The sequence below is a fragment of the Lepisma saccharinum genome, chromosome 5, assembly GCF_977018435.1.
Source record: "Lepisma saccharinum chromosome 5, izLepSacc3.1, whole genome shotgun sequence".
Classification (NCBI taxonomy): domain Eukaryota; kingdom Metazoa; phylum Arthropoda; class Insecta; order Zygentoma; family Lepismatidae; genus Lepisma; species Lepisma saccharinum.
Genome location: NC_139233.1, coordinates 83,568,155 through 83,590,136, shown reverse-complemented (window position 1 = coordinate 83,590,136; position 21,982 = coordinate 83,568,155). Strand labels below are relative to the sequence as shown.

The following is a 21,982-nucleotide window of genomic DNA, read 5'->3' as shown; positions in this document are numbered from 1 at the left end:
TTGACTTTACTTTGAATATATACTATATCAAAAACAACAAAAACAAAAGAGAGCCACGCTTTACGCGACCTATTCCACTTGTGGTGTTCCGTATAATAACAGGTATCCCTTGAGATACCTGTTAAGCAACAGACGAACTTTAGCCTAAATTTAATAAGCAGTAACCAGGGGAGCCCTTGGTAGGCTTGTGATTCACTTCAATGATAAAAGGTCAGACACCTTTGAACGACATATTTATTCATAAAAACACCGCTTGTGGCATTGCTACCACCAAACATGAGCATTTCACTGTACATAACACACAAAAAAGATATACAAAAGATTCTGTACTTACATACCAGCCATTTTCACATTATGCTATTTATACCTGGGGTCGTACACAACACTAAAAAATGGTAATTCACTCCTCCCTTGGTGTAACAATGGCTTTGGGGGAGTGATGGATGAGTTTTCCTGGCTTTTCTTGCATGGATGGCTGAGAACAACTTGGATATTAGCTGATATCCTATGGATGCTGTTATGGCGTCAGTTCTGCCGACCATGTGGTCTGGCTTTCCACTTTGGATGAGGGACACAAAAACTCTCTATATTGCTGAAATTTTCACTGGGATCATTAAATGCTGTTTTGGACACAATATCCCACTTGGTCACACATGTCCATGGTCCATGTTTACTATAACTGGACCTTAGATCCCTGTTTCCCTTGTGCATCCTTTGTTGCTGGCACAGGCGGCCATTAACACACTGGATTCTGCCAGCAACTTCACAGGTGACCTGCTCTCAGGTGGGTCTGGAATACAAGTGAGCTGATACACCCAGCTCAATACACAATAGGCCATCTGAAAATCTGCTCTGTGACGTCACAGCCTTGAAGGCTTCTCATTGGCCAGCTGGAGTCCTCTGAGACCTTTCCTTGTCTGTGGGAGAAATACTACTTTCTCCCACCAGATGGCAGAGTTATCACTTGCTTGAAAAGTGTAAATATAAGTGTTTTTTCACCTTTTCAGGCTTAATTATGCCAGATAATTGCAAATGAATTTACTTTTAGTAAATTAGGCATTATTTTACCTATGGGTAAGTGTTTTCAATAAAGGATAAAAGATTTAATAAATATGTGATTTGGAGCACATGATTTTTGTTATTCAAGATGTCTAATGTTGTCCTAAAAATTGTTGGTTCTTTATAAATAAGGCACTTCTACCCCTCCCATAAGTGTAACAAATGGTTTGTAAACATTACCCATGTTTCTAATTGGGAGGGGTGGTATAAGTCTCTGGGAAAATAGCTCTCTCAAGCTTTCTCTGATGCTAACCTGATGGCCCTTGAACTTAGGTTCTGGTCTGTGGTTATTTGTGTGTGGGCATGTATGTCCAATGCTGATTGGTCATAACCTGATTTTCAACAATAAATACCAACTCTTAAACAATTTGTGGGATCATTTGTTGGTGTTTGACTGGTTGTAAAACAGTTGCTTTGTGAGGTACACCAGAAGCAGGGCATTTTTATTGAAAGACCTCTTGCACATGAGTGTAAGAATGAGTAGTAAAATACTCTTCAGCAATGCACATGCACTGGTCCAATAAATATGCCATGCTGAATCAATTAAAAAGAAACAGGCACAGTAGCGGTGAAAGTGAGCGAAGAGGATTCAGTGTAACCAGAGGCAGCCTAGGATTATCTCAAGAGCCCTATTTCGACACAAAATCTTGATTTACGATTTTTCACGTAAATGTGTAACCAATACTTAGACACATGTTGCATGCGACTGTTGGCATATTTCGACGTGCTAGTGTTGCCATATACGGAGATATGTTCCAAAAATGACACTTTTCACTCAATCCATAAAATCGCCAGTCAAAAATTCATCAAATGTTGCACGTGACCAATATTTGTCGCAAATGACAGACTGACATGGCATCAGTCATCAAATGTCTAATTATGACCCTTCAATCATTTCTTACATATTTTTCTTACTCAGAAGTTCATTTCTGGAAAAAAATTGAATGCTGCTTTCCGTCAGTTATTAATTTATATAATTTCCTGTACGGAGTGAACTGAATTTTAAGCATTGAAAAAATATCTCAATGGATGAGATTTTATAATGCAGAAAACTGGGTGGAAATATCTCTTACGATTTTCATGAATTACATTTCCAAAGTTTGGGTTGTGTGACTTTTGAAACACACTGTATAAGATGCTGAGCATCACGGTATTCAAAACCTCGCTAAATTATTTGAGAAAGCAGGAAATGGGGGACAAAGGGTAAGAATTGTTCATGACACTATGGAATATTCACAACGTTGATAAAAGAAAAAAAAATATGCTAACTTACGCTCTACTGCAATTTGAACTTAGAATCATCAAAATTTAGTACATATTACAGCAAAAGATCACAGTCGCCAGCCTGAAATTTTTAGTTGCCATGGCGACCTGGATTTTTCGAGCCATGTCCATGGGGTATGCTGACAAATCAGACCAGATAACGTGTGTATACTCCACACAAAGACGGACTCGAAAATGGACCAATAAACTGTTTATGCACTTACTGGACAAGACTGTTCTGAATGCTTATGTGATGTACAGACTGTTCCACACAAACGTGTTACACCGGGACTTCATATTATCCCTTATAGGTCTTCTCTTGGAGAGGGGGAATCTCCGCTGGGCCCTCCCAAGTGACCAAGCACCCTCCTTTGCGCTTGGATGCTTGTGGGAGGCAGAGGTGCAGGTTGTGCACAGAGAACAACAAGAAAAACAACAACATTATGTTGCCCAGAATGCAATGTAAGCCTCTGTGCACTCTGCTTCCGAAAATATCATTCCCACTAGGAGGAGGGGCTGAAAGTGCCCCTACATGGCAACAAGGTGGGGTCATGGTAAAATGGAACTTAATTTTTTTCTAACGTATTTTTTTGCTTCACATTGGATTTTTTTTTTTTTTTTTTCCGGAAAGTATCTTGAATATTTGCGTGATTTTGTGTATGATAATGCCAAACATTTCAGGCAACGTGCAGGTACAATTTTGCTCATTTACGTCCCGGCGCTACCCAATGGATGGCCCGCGATTTAAAAAAAAAAAAAAAATCTTGTTCTAAACCGATTAACGGAAAATTTGGTTTTTCTGTACGTGCAGCGAATTTCAACTTTCCCACTGAGAAAAACTTGGGAGCTTCGCATTGAAAAATATTGTTTTTCTCAAAGTATTAACTCGGGGTGCTTTGCATTGGAAAATATTTTTTTCCTCGGAAAGTATCTTGAATATTTGCGTGATTTTTTGCATGTGCAGGTTAGGGTGTATCGAAAAAACTTTTTTTCAAAATGTTAAGGTGGCTAGTGGGGAAAAGTGGCCATTTGTGACCAATAAGACGTCTGATTTTTTTTCAGATTTTTTGGAAGTCTTTTAGGTGGCACGCATCGACCTTGAAGTTTTGATAGTGATTTCGTTATGCAACACGCACAACAATTTCACAAAAATGTCATTATTTGGCTATATTATGTCTTTTTTTCTGCATTATGGTCGTTTATGGCAAATATGTTACATTCGTGCCTCAGGGGTGGTTTCCTATGCTGTTTACGTACGCTTTTGGTCAAAAATTATCAATTTGAGGCTAAAAATTCAATTTTTTCTATTGATTGTTTCCAATTGGTTTCGACTTTGTGTTTTATTCGAAAGTTTTCCGATATAAATGACTAAATAAAATATTTTGGCTTTCTAATTGCTAACAGTTCCTCAATTACTGTCCAGCGCTTTGCTTATTTTCATAGCTTATTATGCTTTGAAAATAACCCAGAGCTCGCCATGAGGAGGTGGCTGGACTGCGAGCTCCAGCCACCCACCCACCCAAACATAATTTCACTAAGGGGCAGGCCAAGATTTTCTTCTAGTTTTCTCCTTGAACTTGATAGTCACTTTTTGTTCGAAATGTCAGCATATGTTTTTTAGATTCTAATTTTGCTTTGATGTAGCCATCACATGCGCTGGCGCTGAAAACTGAAGAAGCAGCCTCTGTGATGATTTTCACAAGTCGCTCCACTCCTTGTGTGTGGCAGGGGAAGTCTTGTATTTCTGCAATTTTTTTTGTTTTTAATGTAGTCATCTACTTCTTCATTTGTAATATTGGTCAACGGAGGCTCATGGAGGGAGCATGAATCCCAATCAACCATGTCATAGTATTGGTCTGCATTAAAATTGATGGTTGGTAAAACAAAATTGCGAATTCTTTTGCCCTTTTTCAACTGTCTTGCTTTCTTAATTCTTTGCCAACCAAGATTTCTTATTTCTGGGTTTTGGTCGGTTATTAAAGCCATCAGGAGATTTTCAGGATGGGCGAAGAATGCGTTTTGTTGAATGGCCCTATCAATCAGATCTCTCAAGTGGTATGAGATAAATCGGGACAAGTGGATCAAATTCCATAGGTGTCAGTCTCCATCAGTTATCGATGGTTCCTTCTTGATCCCAAACCCACACCGATGCGTACACCTTCATTATGTACGTTGCAATAAGCTGCAGTTTTTCAGAGGGGTGGGGCATGCTTACATACAGCCGCAGCACTCGGCATGCCGTCGTTAACCACCGTGACTGGACAAGTGGCCCGGGCTTTTTCCTCGCTAGACTGCACAGACAAACACCGCTCGAAACAGCTGAACATATATCCAAAAGATATTGTTGGTCCATGCTTAAATCTGTTATACCTGACATTTGTTCCACCCAGCGGACTGTGATAGGTTCAAACTTACAAATCGGAAGATTTTCACAGGTTTGTATGGCTGTGTCAATTGGTCCTGAAAGTTTCGACGGACCTTTCGTGGCACCATCTAATGTTGTTAGTAAATGGCAAAACGGCACTTCGTTTAATTGAAGAAGACAAACTGCATGTTGGAGTGGCTTGCCGACCTTTTCTTCAATCAAACGCATGACTCCGCCTTTCCACCCTGTGTTTACCGGTGTGCCATCACACCCGACCACTTGTAGATCAAACAAGTCGATGTTGTTCTCTTCAATGAAATGGAAAATACTATTTTTAATATCCTTCCGCAGTTCCAGATAAGAGCGTGGTGTGGCCTAAATAAATGGATCCCGGTTCTTCTACCAAACACATATGTTCTTCAAAGATATCTTTGCGGTAAAAACGATCTTGTTTTAGCTCCTTTGCTAAAGTTTTATCTTCACGTCCATCGAAGTAAAGTCCACTGATATATTTTTGTTCTGACTGATGTAGACTGAATTTGAGCTCGAAGTTTTTGCATTTCTCGTGTCACTTTGCTTTTATGAACAACACTGTCTTTATTGTCAGGTGAAATTATTTCCACATCTTCCAAAGTAGCAGATACTATAAGAGCAACTTGTCTCCTCGAAGCCCCGGTTCTATAGGCAGCTGAAGCAACGTTTTTTAGATCAAGGCGTGTCTGTGTTTTTACTGATTTTGAGGTTGATTCCACGGGCTCAAAATCCGCATCATTTTCGCTAGTTCCAGAAATTTCAGTTGTACTCGAAGATTCTTCCATCGTCAAGGATCCCGTTCTCCTTCTCTTCATACTGGTATCCGTAACATTTGTCTTGGACACAGACAGTTTCTCCCTTCTTTCAACCTTTTTTTGAATTTCTTCTGTCATTTCAGAATCCACCTTTCCAATTATCATTTTCCTATTCGTTTGCTGATCCATAAGAAAAGGTAGCTCTGCTTCTGACACTTTGTTCACTCTTTCACAGTTGCATAACTTTCCTGAGTCGGTACACTTGCACTAGCAAATATCAAAGAGGTTTTGTCCACTTTCCTTAAAACGTTTCACCTTTTCTCCAGCCGAGGAACGTTTTCCAGATTTTCGCAAATTCATTGAAGATTTGTTATAATCCAAAATCATGTTCACCACTCGTTTTTTACACATTGTAGGAATCGAAGCCTTTGTCCAGATTTGTATCGTCTTATTTGCGGTAGCGTTCGCCAAATCTCTGAGGGAGGGATTTTCGCCTCTTGCATCTTTTCTGCACTTTTTTTCCCAAAGAAAATGGTTCATAACATCACAATAACTTGGAAGTCTATTGTCCGAAAGCTCTTCTGGCCACCCAAGTAAGAAGTCCTTGTCAGTTTGACGCAACACTTTCTTCCAACACTTTCAGGGCCTCCCTGATGGCGCAGTGGTAGCGTCGTCGCCTTGTAATCAAGGGGTCCCGGGTTCGATACCCGGTGGAGGCACTAAGTGGTTCGGATCCCACTTTAAACTGTAGGCCCAGTCCCGATTAGCCTTACTGTGCATAAAGTGGACTTAAAACACCAAATCAATCAATCTTCCAACACTTTCTTCTTACTCATTTTGCGAAATCACTTTCTAACAATTACGAAATGGTAGTAACTGCGCAGTAAACAATGACAAACATGCACGCAAGCAGGTAATATTCAATTATCAACACACAAGCGCAACACGCAAATCAGTTTACAGCCGCAAAGAACAAGGCAGACTTTGACACACAAGCGCAACACGACAATCAGTTTACAACCGCAAAGAACAAGGCAGACTAAGCGTCTCATATTGAAAACAAACAAACCCCTCCGCTCCAGCCACTCCCTCCCCTCCTCTACTCCCTCCAAGAGCACCAACTGCCACTCTCAACCACTTCTCCCCCTCTCCATCTGCCATAACCCCGAGAACACATCCCCTTCCCCACCTAGTTCTCTTTCGTTTGCTTAAGTTTCTTCTTCTTTTGTTTTCTCCACTCTCCAGCAAAAGCATACATAAACAGCATATAAAACCACCCCTGAGGCACGAATGTAACATATTTGCCATAAACAAAACAATAAACGACCATAATGCAGAAAAAAAAGACATGAAATAGCCAAGTAATGACATTTTTGTGAAATTGTTGTGAGTGTTGCATAACCAAATCACTATCAAAACTTCAAGGTCGATGCGTGCCACCTAAACGACCTCAAAGAAATCTGAATAAAATCAGACGTCTTTTTGGTCACAAATGGCCACTTTTCCCCACTAACCATCTTAACATTTCAAAAAAAAGTTTTTTTTTCGATACACCCTAGTGCAGGTACAATTTTACACATTTACGTCCCAGTGCTGCCAAATGGGAGGCCCACGATTTTCAAATTTGTTAAAAAAAAATACATTTTCTTCTTCTTCTTCTAACTGATAACGGAAAATTTGGTTTTTATGTCATAGGCTTATAGCCCCATGTGTACTGAACAAAGAAAGCTATAATTTGTAACTAGCGTTCTTAGTTCCAGAGATATAAAAATTTATGTAAAAGCATGCAGAAATTTAAAATTCTTGCTGAAAATGCCTTGGTCGTTCGTGCATTTTTGAGCAAATCTTGGCTTTGTCGACTAAGGGTTAAAATGGACTGCTTTACACAGGAATAAACTTAATACTCTGATAACTACATAAATGTGCTATTGGAAAGGAAATGTTTATTTTGAGTAAAAAGTGTTGTTTTTAAATTCAAATTTGGGACTTTATTCACCATTTTAATACCGAAATGCCATTTTATATACTGCTTTTGGTTCTGATATGTGTGTGTATATATATATATATATATATGATATGATATGTGATGTGTCTAGTTTTTGTACAGAAATATTGATCTTTTATTTACCATAATTATGTTGCTCTCATCACACTGGTTCAAGCCTCTACAGAGACGACCAAGACAACTTTTTTTCTGGCAACCAATTTTACAGAAAATATATTATAACAATGGATTTCGAACAACAGCACAAGCTACGTGTAGTGACATAGGGAGACATAGTATGGGTGACTTTGCTCTAAACATTGATGTTGCTGTAAATATATTAATCGACTTTCTCTCTTTTGTATTTTTCCAGAAGAAAAGAAAACTTTCGAGTGTCCGATTTGTAGAGCAGTGTTTGAGCAAGTGATGGCTTTGAAAGATCATGTTCATGTTCATTCTGACAATGGATTGTATACATGCCCTCATTGCAGTAAAGTAAGTATTTTTGTATATATTTTTATTTCTTTAATAGTTCTGTAACACAAATTTAAAATTAAACTTAAATCAGAGAATACATACCGATTTTGTGTTCTAAAATATTGTCTTATTAACCGTACAAAGTGTCAAGGTTAAATTGTCTTATTAACCGTACAAAGTGTCAAGGTTAAAATATCCAAAACATATTATTTGTTAAGATATTAATAATAATAATAATAATTAGGAGTTCTTCACAGCATTACAATAATGAAAATTATAAAATTAATTTAAATTATTAGAATTGGAAACTCGTAATAGCTTAGATAAGCAGTATTTATTTCTGCTTGTCGGTGGTCTGACTGCCATGCGGGAGACCCAGGTTCGATTCACAGGGTGGATGATCTAAGGTCGAACTTTTTCTGGCCTAGTCCACACATAAAGTGGATCTGGGGCTCACGCAGCCTCAAATCAATGGGTACCTGGGGTCAATCCTGGAGGAGGGGGTAACCCTACTCCCACATCCCCTAAATGTGCCTTCATGGCAAGGTGCTATATGCATGGTGAACTTTACCTTATTTGTATAATGATGAAATGTACGTACCCTTTTATATAAGCTCAATGGTAGTCGGCGTATGTAATTTGCACGTGATTAGTAATTTACTTCCTTGGTTTAGAATATCAGCAATCTAGAAATTTCATGTATTTCTAGTTGTGGGGAAGCAACACATGTCACTGAGAATATTTTACACTGTAGTGGCATCACACACTGCAAAAGGCAGCATTTGATTGATCTGTAAAGTAACACACATGTGGAATCCCTCTTGAATGAGTTTAAGCATGAGCCCAGTGTTCCATAAATTCACTAATAATTTTTCAAAGCATTGCACTCGCATACAGTGAAACCTCGATTTTATGTTTTTGAGCTGGAAAAACTTAAAACATGAGAAAATGTAAAATTGAGGAAAATTTTATAACAATTTTGCTATGTTGGGCCCTAGAGAACGAATGCATGTTATGGGAAAATGTAAAATCGGAGTTCCACTGTAGTTCTTATTCGTGAATTGTAATGATCTCTCCTCAATACAAAGGAATAGAAGGAATCATGATCATCATATCAAATTCTTCTTCATGGCTTCCTAAAGTTTATTTTGTGTCACAAGAAAATTCTTCATGTGTCTGGATTGCTAAATTTTATTACACACCAATGGCTGCAAATTAATTAGAATTAAGCCTCAATACAGGAAAGCAAGCTAATGTCAAATACATTCAGTACGGTGCAATGGAATGAATCTGAAATGTAGTCCTGAACAAGCTGTGTCCAGTTAAATCCTTGGATGAAGGTAGCATATTGATTATGTAGTGTTGAAATTTATTAAAACACTTAACTCTGCTGTGAATTTGAAGTTTATAGATTTAGGTGCATCCTTAAAAAGTTACTTCACAGTATTTTTTTAAATATTTATTTAGGATGGTTCTTATTTATTTATTATTCTCTTATTGGTTTAAGTCAGTGGTTCCCAAAGTGTGGACTTTGGTGCCCTGGGGTGCCATGGCTGGCTTACAGGGCCACCATGAAATGTTCCAATATTTTCACTGAAATCACACTTATTCCAAATATGTGTTTATTTTTTAACTTAAGGCAAGCAACCTAACCACACTAACTGAGCATTTCAAGTGTTAGATATACCTACCTTCTGACTTGGGCATCATAGAAAAATCATGAAACTCTAAGGCCATGAAACTAAAGAGTTTGGGAACCCTGGTTTAAGTAATATCCGAGTTCAGATTCTACGGTTAAAATTCATTTATCCAGAAGTAGTTCAATACAATATGGCATGGCACAAAGATATTTAACTTATCACAATTATTAATAGAATTCTGGTTCATTTGAGATTGGATTACAACCTTACCTTCCTGCAAATGAGTGTAATGAGGTGAGGGCCTCCCCGATGGCGCAGTGGTAGCATCGTCGCCTTGTAATCAAGGGGTCTCGGGTTCGATACCTGGTGGAGGCACACAGTGGTTCGGATCCCACTTTAAACTGTTGGTCCAGTCCCGATTAGCCTTACTGTGCATAAAGTGGACTTAAAACATCAACTCAATCAATGTAATGAGGTGAGAGTTTTCATAATTTGTGCATGATTTGCCACACTCCAGAAGCAAAAGTTGATCTAATGACCTTTTCCCTGGACAGCTATTTTATGTAGCTGGCATTTGTAAAGAAATTCTCTAATGGAGTTAGTGCATCTGGTACTTTGGAGGGTGAATGCATTGGAAATTGTCCAAAGAAAAAAAGTCATGCAACATGTAACAAAATAGAGATGTTACAACAGTGTGTGTCCCTAGCTGCCACAAAATATTCAAATATTGTTGAGGCTTGTAGAAGGGTTATGAATAGAATGAATCAAAATATAGATTTTGACAAAGCTCTGTACTTTCATTTATATTATTTGAGCTGTAAATTGCATTATTCATATGTTCAACTATGAGTTTTTTTTTAGGGGATGTAAGTTGACCGATTCTTATGCACAAACTATACAAAACTGAAATGAAAATTCCCCACGAGGAGGGACGGGTGGGTCGCTGAGTCATAAGGGCCCTGAAACAACCCCACCCAGGGGCTACGTATACCTATGATAGTATGAAATAAACTTCATTTCTCTAATTTTGAATAAAAAGGAGACAAGAGAACTGATTTTGCTGAATAATATCAGAACTAATATACATGACTCGGACCTGCTGCCACTTTCCACACCACATTTTCACTCTTTCTCTTCCATAAATTTGGAGGTAGAGGCAGACTTTCTCAGAACTATGAGTGCTTGGCTACTTGTCCCCACTTCGTAAGATCATGGCAGTCCCTTTTACCACCTCTTCATCTCAAAGTGTGACACTAGCCACATAACAAGCATTCCTTCATTAAATTAGGCACACAGAAGTTGCACTAAGTAGAATTTTCAGCGAAAAATGCAGGCTCCATCAGGACTCGAACCTGGGTCTCTGGCATACCATGTCATTGCTCTACTACCGAGCTGGCCTGGCTTCGCCTGATTTTTTGCTGCTGCTGTTCTACCTGTGTGGAATCGTCTCTGATATTGCTACCGCAACAGCATCTGTTGCCTTTGAAACACTAGACGTCAACGTTGCTTGGCTCAGTCCTGGTCGAGCCTGCATTTTTCGCTGAACATTCAACATTCCTTTGGTCTAACAAAGAGGAGGGAGAGTAGGGAGGAACTGGACATGTTCGGGTTGAACAAGGAAGAGTGGTGGAGGGAGAAAAAGAACCACTTAGATAAAAGTCTGCAAATTTCATCTCCTTTCTGCCATTTTCATACATCTGGAAACCTTAAATCAATTCACCTGCTTCCGTGGGTATCTTTCTTGTACAACGTAAGATGTGGATAAAACTTTATGTTAGTTAAATGGGAGATTTACTGGGACCAGAACAAAAAAAAAAACATTAAACATCAATCATTAGGTTGTGAAATGATGTGTTGGAAATTTACTGTGTTTTAAAATTTTCACTGCTTTCATATTTTCCAACATTTTAAGTTTTTCCAACTTTCCCCGAAAGACAATGTTGAGATTCCACTATGGCTAGAACCATTCTGTTCTCGCAGCTGGAGCCATTACATTCATACTTTGACTCATAGAAGTATGCAGTAATCAGAGTTAAAGTAAGTTAATACTGTACAGAATTTTCTGGAAATTCATTTAAAAATCTAGAAAATCTTGAAAAGTCATTTTTGTTTTCCGAAAATGAGTGGGAACATTGATTGTGTATCATCCTAAGTTCAAAATAAATGGTGTTGAGTAATCAAAATTGATAGAAAATTATTATTCACAATTATTTTAAGCAAGGATTGAATCATGTGACACTATTTTGTATCATTGTGCATATGCTTGTTGTCCATTTATAAACATCCACATATATTGTTCCTCGGGATAAACACTATTGGGGAATACTTTATTGCAAATTATTCTTCTAAAGAGGTTTGTTTTTAGTTCAAAATAGTGGTTATTTAGCATTACAAGGTTCTCTTATGCTCTCAGGCAACATAAAAGTGTTTTTTGCTGCTAGTTACTATGTTTAAATATGTGCCCATTATTTCACTAGGTTTTTGAGGAATACAATCAGATCCGAAAACATATTCGAGCCTTTCATAGTGACAAGCGCTTCCCGTGTAATCTCTGTGAGAAGGTATTTCCTCGACCAGACAAATTAAAACTCCACATGCTCAGGTAGAGTTAAATGTGAATAAGCTCAATGTATAATGGAAAAAAAAAAGAACTAGTGATGTGTGCTTGCTGTTTGGAGTGCTGTTTATTCCATTTATTTTAAGTTAAATTATTGTTTAATATGTGTTAATTTTCAGCTTAGCATGGTGACTGTGTTGATTGATACACATGAAAGAAACAAATATTATTTTCTATGTACAAGTGCTATTTGTGTGTTGCTCTTTTATTTTTATTTGCTAGGTGTTTGATGAGTACAGTCTCATCCGTAAACATATTCGAGCATTTCACAGTGAGAGGAAACACACGTGCTCCTCCTGTGGTAAATCATTTCCAACTCTGGACAAACTTAGAATGCACATGTTGAGGTAAATTCATATATATATCACCTGAAGGCATGCCTTTATTTGTTTATAATTTTTCTATTACATTTTCCTTCATTGACTAACTTCTCTCTCTCAGATCCTGTAAACTTACGATTGACATCGAATTGGTATTGTAGAATATTTGAGAAATAAACCTATGTAGGCTTCATTCTGTTTCCATATGTAGTGTCTTTCTTAACTGCACGCTTAGATATCTTCCTATGGTAAACTTTGTGCTGCTTCTGGAGTATGGTTTGTTGGGCATTTTGCTTCTGCTTGTCTTTTTTCCTATAAATAATCATGTTTGTAAAATGTCTTTTACATCACATTTGTCTTCATTTCATACTAATATGCATGTTTATATTTCCTTCATTCTTACATCCAATTTTCTGTGATGTAATATTCGAAATTCTAGAGAAGTAGGACACTGGAAAAGTGAAAGTCATTTTCTATTACAATAGTGATACCCTTGTTCTGGCAAAAGTTTCAGATTTCTTTTAGTGGACTATTAAATTTGATAATCTGGAATTTCAATGTAGTGTACTTATCCCGTATGCTCTAGTGAACACATTCTTGTCTCTTTAAAATGACATTTTTCTTTCATGCTTCTAGCTTCTTAGACATTTTCCATCCAATATTTCAGCTTTTGTTTTCTCATTCAGAAGTAACTACTATCTTTATATTTTGCTTCTAGAAATGTAGTCATATAACATGTCACATACAGATAACATCATTTTTAAGAACAACACAAAACACGTAAACAGCAGGATACAAGATACTTTAAAAGTTATTCAACCTTTTGACTCCATCTCGGAATCATCATCCGGGCTGGTCAACAGACTGCAAAGAAGACAGGGTTGAGGTTGCAATGACATTGCTTGCTATGTCTGCCGGAAGATGTTGTTGGAGTCTTCCAGTGTTGGTAAATTCCTGGTTCTGATTGATGGCTGAATGAGTTAGAAAAGGGGGCCCCAGAAGATGCCCGCATACATTCGAGGGTATGCACTTATGTTCTAGTACCTAAAAAGACCAGAATGTCTTTTCCACGGAAAATTGGTTCCCCCGTTTCCATTTTGTCATGACTTCATTTGGATCAAAGAATACACTTACATATAATACATTCCTGCAAGTTACAATGTAATCTGCAGGATCTGGTATCGGGCTTGTTCGGTAGTCCAGAACAAACCCGAGTGAGTTAGTTTGAGAGTGTTATACGTACCATGTTAATCTCAATGACAATATGTGCAGAAATCTTCATTTATCAAACTAAAAAAAACATCCCTCTCAGTCATCAATCGCAACAACCAGGAACTTACATACACATCAAAACAGCAATGATGTCTTCTGGCAGATACAGCATGCAATGTCATCAGAACTTCGACCGTGTCTTCTTCGCCATCTCTTAACCAGTCCTGTTGATGACCCAGAGATGGAGTTCAAAGCTTGAAAAACTTTTAAAGTGTCTAGTATCATACTGTTTATGTGCTTTCTGTTGTTTTTAACAAAAATGTTGTCATGTTATTTGTAGAAATTAGGGTTATATTGATACATAATTTGTGTTTACATTTTCAGAAGAAAATGCTCTTATTCAGTAATAGTATACACTAATAGCCTTTGTGCTACATTGAGGTAACCATGTGGGATTTTATGAAAATACAATTGAATAAATGTGAGTTTTGGACAAATATGAATTATAATTTTGTTTCTAACTCAACAATGCATCGAGGTGCATGGCAAATGTTATTGGGATGTTGTTTGGTCCAATGGTTATTTGCCCCACTGTCTTTACTGTTGCACAGTATATCCCTGTAAAGAGGTTATAACAGTTCATCAGTAGTGAGTGACCTAAATGTCTACATTTGTGTGGAAAAAAAAAAAACTATTTTTCTTAATTATCTCTAAAATTTTCACTCAAAGCATTCAGATAAATTCAAATGCATAACTACCGTGTGTTCATTTCGATCTTCAGCCGAGGGATCGGGAGAAGCATGGCGGGCGGCGCTGGCGGAGATGCCGACATTTGCGGCCTGTAATGCCCGCTTATTTTTATGGACATATGCAAACATTTATATAAATATTGCAAAACGAGCACTAACCTGTGTTATAAGAGTACGGTTTTAATTTTAGTAGCTTAGTGGCTGTATGTGCTGATGATTTTGACACGCCCATCTCCTGTGAAACACGACGTAAAGGTTTGTTTGGAGAACGTTCTAACGCTGCACCAATTTCATCGAGTTTTGCTTCGGTTAGAATCAGTCTTTTTTGCTTAGGTGTTTTAAAATTTAACGATCCAGTTTCTCGTAATATAAGGACAAGATGTCTAACCGTATCTCCATGTGGAGCTGAAATGCCTGGGAATTTCTGTACAAATTGCCTACACACGTCTCGACATGAGTCTGTTTTCACGTAAGTGTCATACATAAAAATTTGTTGTTCTAACGTGAACCTTGTGGCTGGCTGTCATTCCAATTGTCTCACTGACACAACACACATACACACTGCAATAACACAAACAAGTAACAGCAAGTAACCAAGAATAACACTCTTGTGCACAGTACGAAATTAACATGCTCTTTGTTTACATCTGCTCACCACTATATTCACAGCTCTGTGTTCATCTAGTCGCGAAGGAACAAAAAACTCGAGCTTGGAGATTTCGTATTGCAAGGAAGCTCACGAACGGTTTCGTCTGCAGCGTAATCTTGATACAGTGTTGCACATTCGAAACCTCCAAACGATCCTCATCGACACAAAACTCTTTCAAGGATATAAACTTAAGCAGGACGTTACTGGTCAAAACTATGATTAAAATGTTTTATTATCTGTGGCTCTTAACATCGTTTCTAAAGCGTATTTATTTGTGTATATAAGGGCAGAACTTGGATGAATTACCGAAGAACTTTTGTGTGTTATAACACAGGTTAGTCCTCGTTTTGCAATATTTATATAAATGTCTGCATATGTCCATAAAAATAAGCAGGCATTACAGGCTGCAAATGTCGGCATATCCGTCAGCGCCGCCCGCCACACTTCTCCCGATCTCTAGGCTGAAGATCGAAATGCACGCATGGTATATAAACATGCATTTTGTTGCATATAAAGTGCAGTTGCTCGCCCGACCCTGTGGCCGAGTGGTTAGCACATCGCGCTGCGACGCCAAGGGTCCCGGGTTCGAATCCCGGTCGGGCTTGGTTGTTTGTGAATGTCCATTCATCAATTTCATCAATCATCCCCATCTTCGCAAATTAGCCAAGATGCACAAAACGCGAAGTAAAATAAACTAAATCAAATCAAAATCAAAAAGTGCAGTTGCTCATTATATTACTTAGGGATGGGCAGATATGAAATTTTGGCCGATACCGATAAAATACGGAGTAATACTAGAGCACATTTGCAACAAATTTGACCCTATACACCGGGGGTCGGAAATCAATGGGTTTCGAGTTATTGCAGTTTGTAGATTTTCGTAACATATTTCGACTTGCAAGCAAAAAAAACTACTAATTGTGAACAAACTACTACACCCTGGGCACTTAATCGACAAGTTGCTAACAGCTGAGGAATGAGTGACTACTGGGAAAAAAATTCATGCCCAAAATTACCATACCCACAGAAAGAAACAGTCATTGGAGCACACGTCATGAAGAAATTTGGAAATTATCATTTAAATTGAAGAGGATTACTCAAAAAATGGTAACACACTTAACGTAAAAATTATGGAAAAAACTTCCTCGTTCCATAAGCTCTCCAAAAAGATACAAATGTTGTCAACTGGCACACGGGTTGGGAGAAAAATCTGAATAAAAAGTGGATAAGGCATGTTGTAGACCCCATCATCTGACAAGAATTCTGTGGATGGACGGATCCAAATTCGACCGCGATAGTATTACGAATTTTCATAACGCTTAGGGTCCCACCCTAAGGGGCATAACCCAAGAAAATCTAGAGAAAATTCTCACTAAATGGGAATCATCCACAATCATGTGATCGGGCCATTCTTTCTGCACAAAACCTAAACGGCATTACCTACGAAAACAAATGGAAGAATTGACGACGCTGCTGGAGGATGTGCCGCTCGCCACAAGAAGGGTTATGATGTACCAACATGATGGCTGTCCAGCTCACTATTTCCGGGGTGTGCGATAGTGGCGGGAAGTCATGCGACTTTTACATTTGGGGTCACATCAAAGAGTTAGTCTACAGTACACCAGTGGATTTCCAAGAAGAGTTGAGAGAGAGAATTGTGACAGCCGCCCAATACATAAGAGACAGAGTGTCAACGTGAGTGACTGTCTGAAGTATGCCGCGTGCTTGCATATGTAACCGAGGAGGCAATTTGAACTGCATTTGTAGTTTTTGTAACAGTTAATTCTAACAACCTGGAATCATGAGAATGGTAAATAACCTTATTATTTCACTCATTTTCGTTCCTTTATTTCTCACAACCGACAACTTCTTTTCACTTTACAAAGAGGTCTACAAAGCACCTTCTCCGCTTTTTATTCAGATTTTTCCCCCAACCTGTGTTCCAGTTGACAATATTTGTATATTTTTGGAGAGCTTATTAAACGAGGAAGTTTCTTCCGTAATTTTTATGCTGAGTGTGTTACCATTTTGTTGAGTAATCCTCTTCGATTTAAACAATAATTTCCAAATTTGTTCATGACGTGTGCTCCAATGACTGTTTCTTTCTGTAGGTATGGTAATTTTGGGCATGAATTTTTTTTTTTCCCAGTAGTCACTCATTCGTCAGCTGTTAGCAACTTGTCGATGAAGTGCCCAGGGTGTAGTAGTTTGTTCACAATTAGTAGTTTTTTGGTCGCAAATCGGAATATTTCACAAAAATCTACAAACTGCAATAACTCGAAACCCATTGATTTCCGACCCCCGGTGCATAGGGTCAAATTTGTTGCAAATGTGCTCTAGTATTACCCCTTTCTAGGAATAGGTCGAATTACCAATCACCCTGTATACTTACAGATTTCTGGGAGTACTTTGCATCACATCATATGACATATTCTAATAGTTTAAATCTAACCATCAAAGTCGTAAAAGAACTAGAACCAAGTAGCAATTTTGTTTGTCATATTCACATTAAAATTCAAGTAATGTGGTTTCCAAACACTTTTGGCTGTAAGCCATTGCAATCTGCATTATGCATAAATACAGAACCTTCCAGATCCCTCATATAGTCCAGATCATCTGATTTTCACCCCTTTGGCCTCCTGAAAGAGTATCTGGGTGGGGAAGATGTTTGACAGTAGTAATGATATGATGCAAGTTGTTTGGGAGTGAGTATGCATTGAATGTAAAGAATTCTTCCTTAGTGACATACACAAGCTTCCAGGCTGCTGTGCATTGTAAACCAGAAGGTCCAGGCACTGTGCATTGTAAACCAGAAGGATTATGTTGAAAAATTGCAACTTTAGTTACACTATTTTCAAATTACAATTCATATTTGTTCAGCCTTTGTACATAAGAACTTTTCACCCCTTAAGATACATAAATGTACGGTTAAATGTGTCTCAAATATCTTTCTTAAATCTTGTACTGTACCAACATGTTCGTGGATAACTGCGACTCAACCAGGTTGTACACACCCATTCCAATACAGTGTTCAAATTAGTTCATCTCCAAAACCACCAAGTTTGTGTTTATCAGGATCATGGTGGTTGGTTAGCAGGGTGTCTATTAACACATTCATCCCCAGCTGTGGGAGGGGCATTTAAACGACCAGTCCAGACATTTTGTGAATCCAAAACCTAAAAAAAAAAAGTTACCGCCATCTTGAATTTTGAGGTTGTTTTTTTTTCAAAATGGCACCTTCTAATCCCAGCCTGTGCATGAGTGTTCTTTGTGTATGTCCCTTTGTCAGTTTCATCATTCATCCTCATCTTTGTGATTAGCCAAAAGTCGGAGAGAAGCGAAGTAAAATAAACAAAATCAATCAAATTGTGTACTTCATCAATGGGAATATTGTCTAAAGGCAATATCAATTGAATTGATACTTTTGACTAACAAAGAAAACTGTAATTTACCACTTTGTGTTTTGAAAAGAGTGTTTCCCAATTGTTTCTTCAATAATAGAAGGGACCTCATATTTAACAGCTGAAATACTTCTCTGAAAGCATAACTCATACCATGCACTATTTGGAATCGTGATTGACAAGTTTTTAATAATTCCTTTTATTCACCAACTTCAACTTGGCTTTGTCAAGCAATTATGAGAAGAAACTGAAGGATACTTTTATTTATTTACTTCCAAGTTTCATGTACAGTATTGAAGGTCCATTTTACACTGAAACTATAACAGCAGCAACACAAACCTGTGTTCTGGCAACAAAATGTCAACATTTGGAGGTAGATTATTGTACAAGTGCGGAAGCCCACGGAATAGAGAGCACTGGAAATGGAAAGTGTCTTGTAGTGGGATTGTAAAAGAGTTTACATTGCAGGTTGGTCATGTGGGCACTCAAACATTAAATTCATTTATTATAAATTTGATTTTAATTAGGGATGGGCTGATATGAAATTTTGTCCAATACCGATATAAAATTTACTGATAACCGATCCTACCCATCCAACATAAAATTCTAAATGGTTCTTGAAGAACCTGAATGGGTTCTTCCTCCTTAATAAATGTTTGTTTCCAGGTGCAGTGCAAAAGAAGTTGCATATTTGGACATTTACTTTTTTAAAAAGTAGGGCATGGAGAGTATCTATAAAAAATATAACAAAATGGCAGAATTTTGCACTAAATTATAAGATTTATAGATATATCAGATCGGTAAAATAATCAGTAATTTTACCGACACACCGATATGCCTCTATCAACTGATACCGATACAGTATCGATTAATCTGTCCCATTCCTAATTTTAATTTTTCCGTTCTCAATAAGTGTGTAGTGCATTACTGGATATTCAAAACAGACATAATACCTACGTAGAAATTTTCAGCGAAAAATGCAGGCGTGATCAGAATTCGAACCCGGTCAAGCCTGCATTTTTCACTGAAAATTTCTACGTAGTACATCTCCTGTGTGTGCCTAATCTTCAATAAGACATAATACCTGTTTTATGGGGGTGTCTCAGAGAAGGTATTATATGGTGAGCAATGGTGGAGAAAAGTTAAGGATAGAATCAATCCTGGAAAGGTTAATTTTAGAAGCCATGGTCCAGATAGGGGATCAGCATTGACGAATATAGATGAAAAATATGCTCAGGGATGATTGATTTGGTAAACCTGTATGGAAAACCAAGGAGATGCATGGCTCTTTCAGCCCTGGCTATAATGTGCTTATTCTAGTGTAGTTTTTCCTCAATGGCAACACCAAGAGAGAGGTAACTATTTTGATGAGATTGTTTCCAAGAGTACTCTGAGGATGCAATTCCAGATTCCATTGACGACATCACACAAGTAGGTTACAGTGATCGTCAAACATAAGTACATTTATAGGGAGAGAAGACAGTCTGTCGGGGAGATCAGTCATGCAAAGAAAAATCAAAAGTAGGCGTAAGATCCTCCCCTGGTGGATTCCTGACAAAATAGTTAGAAAACTCAAAATGGCACACATGCCTTTAGCAAAGTTCGACAATTACTTAAAACGTTAAATCTGTAATTACAGAGAAACTTACTACTCACATTTTCCATGAAGCTATTTTTAGTTTGTTCTACTAATTTCGGTGGCCACTGCCACCATCCTCATTAGAACTTGTTGCATTGATGCTTGGTGTGTTTCTGTTCTTTTTTGCTCCACGATTGCCGTTAGGTGCTCTATGTTGCCTATCTGCCTATGACCGTGTCATCTGCCATTTACTGGTGTTAGTTGCTGCAGTAGGAGAAATCCATGTGTGGTCTGTTTGTCCACTATCGATATTCAGTTCAGGTTGGAAGTTCATGATGGCATGCTTTTCCTTGATTTTAGTGTGTATGAGTGTGTGCGCTTTGTGTTTGACATTGCCTTTTTTTATTTTATGGCTGTTGTATTTTATGTTTTTCAAATCCGGTAATAAAGGTAAAGTCCCCTGTGCATGTAGCACCGTGCCATAAAGGTACATTTAGGGGATGTGGGGATAGGAAGTCCGGTGGTGGGTTAAGCTTTTTTTTTATTTTGCATCTGTTAGGTGCTGTTGAAATATCTCATTGATTGATCTGATGATGTAATGAGCCTTGCACTCACACTCTGCATCATAGACACCTGGGTTGTCGAGGGTTAAGAGAAAGTTTGTTTGTGTTCATTTTGTCAGCTATTTTGGTTGTTGGTTTGTGCACTAGTTGGATGTAGTGGGGAAGGGCTTTGGAAAGGCTGTTGGATGTGGTAGGATGGTAGGGAAGGCAAATCATTAATTGGAAGGTGTTGTGATTCTGTGGACTGTCTGAATTGGATTTCTGTTTTACTGCACCATGTGGAGAGTTGAGATTATGTGTATCCATTCTTTAGGGCCAGTACAGTGATGGTTGCTATCTCGTCCCTTAGATCTTCTTTTCTGGAACAATAGGAGAGAGCTCTTCGGTAGAAATTCAGTCACATGTTAGCCTTTTCCTTGGGTGGATGGTTAGAAAGTGCATGTATATATTGGTTGCCCACGTCCGGTTTTCTGAATACAGTGGTTACGAATTTGTTGTGGCTGATGGTGAGGTCTAGGAAGTTGATTTTGCCATGCTTTTCATGTTCTATAGTGAAGTTCAGTCTGGAATGGATCCTGTTCTCACACGTGCTGTAAACACTATGTGGGAAACCCAGTATCAGCTCCCATAGCTAACATAGTTATGCACCTGGCAGGAAAATACATACTCCAAGCTCCAGAATTGCAGTACATCAGGTATGGAAGGTACGCTGACAACACTACAGTCACCTACAAAAAAACAGAAGAAATCAACCTTTTAATGGAAAAACTGGACAGCATCCATCCCAGACTGAACTTCACTACAGAAGTTCACTTCATCACCACCAAATATGATGAATGTCGAATTCTCACTTTTTACATTAGTAGTGTAAACTCTCTTAACCAGCATTGGTTGCCACAATAAAGCACCCTTCTGCTGATCTCGCACATGATTAATCTAGTCCTTCATAAGTTTTTCCATCACCCACCCTTTTTGTTGCACTCACAATAACTTCAGGTGGAATCATTCTTCTGTTTAAATATTATATATATGGAGCAAACTTGGCACCATCAGTTGTAATGTCCAGCTTAACAGTGTACTGTTGCTTTTGCACACTTGTACAGACTTATCTCAAATGGGGGGCCTCCTTGATGGCGCAGTGGTAGCATCGTCGCCATGTAAGGGGTCCCAGGTTTGGTACCCCTGTGGAGGCACAAGTGGTTCGGATCCCACTTTAAACTGTAGGTCCAGTCCCGATTAGCCTTATTGTTTATATAGTCGACTTAAAACACCAAATCAACCAACCATTATCTCAAATGAGATGAACACTTTCAATT

At 38.2% G+C, this 21,982-nt stretch overlaps 2 protein-coding genes across 9 annotated transcripts in view; both read left to right on the top strand.

Moving 5' to 3' along the window:
• Positions 1–21,982, top strand: part of LOC145987919 (uncharacterized) — a 341,487-nt gene that overhangs the window by 56,916 nt on the left and 262,589 nt on the right. The window lies entirely within an intron of this gene.
• The window catches only part of LOC145987914 (uncharacterized), a 187,698-nt gene that overhangs the window by 130,226 nt on the left and 35,490 nt on the right, over positions 1–21,982 (top strand). For 7 of the 8 annotated variants that reach the window (XR_014441696.1, XM_083122724.1, XM_083122728.1 and 4 more), the window contains 2 exons: positions 7,833–7,954; positions 12,416–12,540. Coding sequence is in view for 7 of the 8 variants with exons in the window: in XM_083122724.1 (XP_082978850.1) it covers positions 7,833–7,954; positions 12,416–12,540 (247 nt within the window). In the remaining variant the exon portion in view is untranslated. Of the gene's footprint in view, positions 1–7,832; positions 7,955–12,053; positions 12,179–12,415; positions 12,541–21,982 lie in introns of all 8 variants that reach the window. The other variant, XM_083122727.1, reaches the window with a different exon arrangement.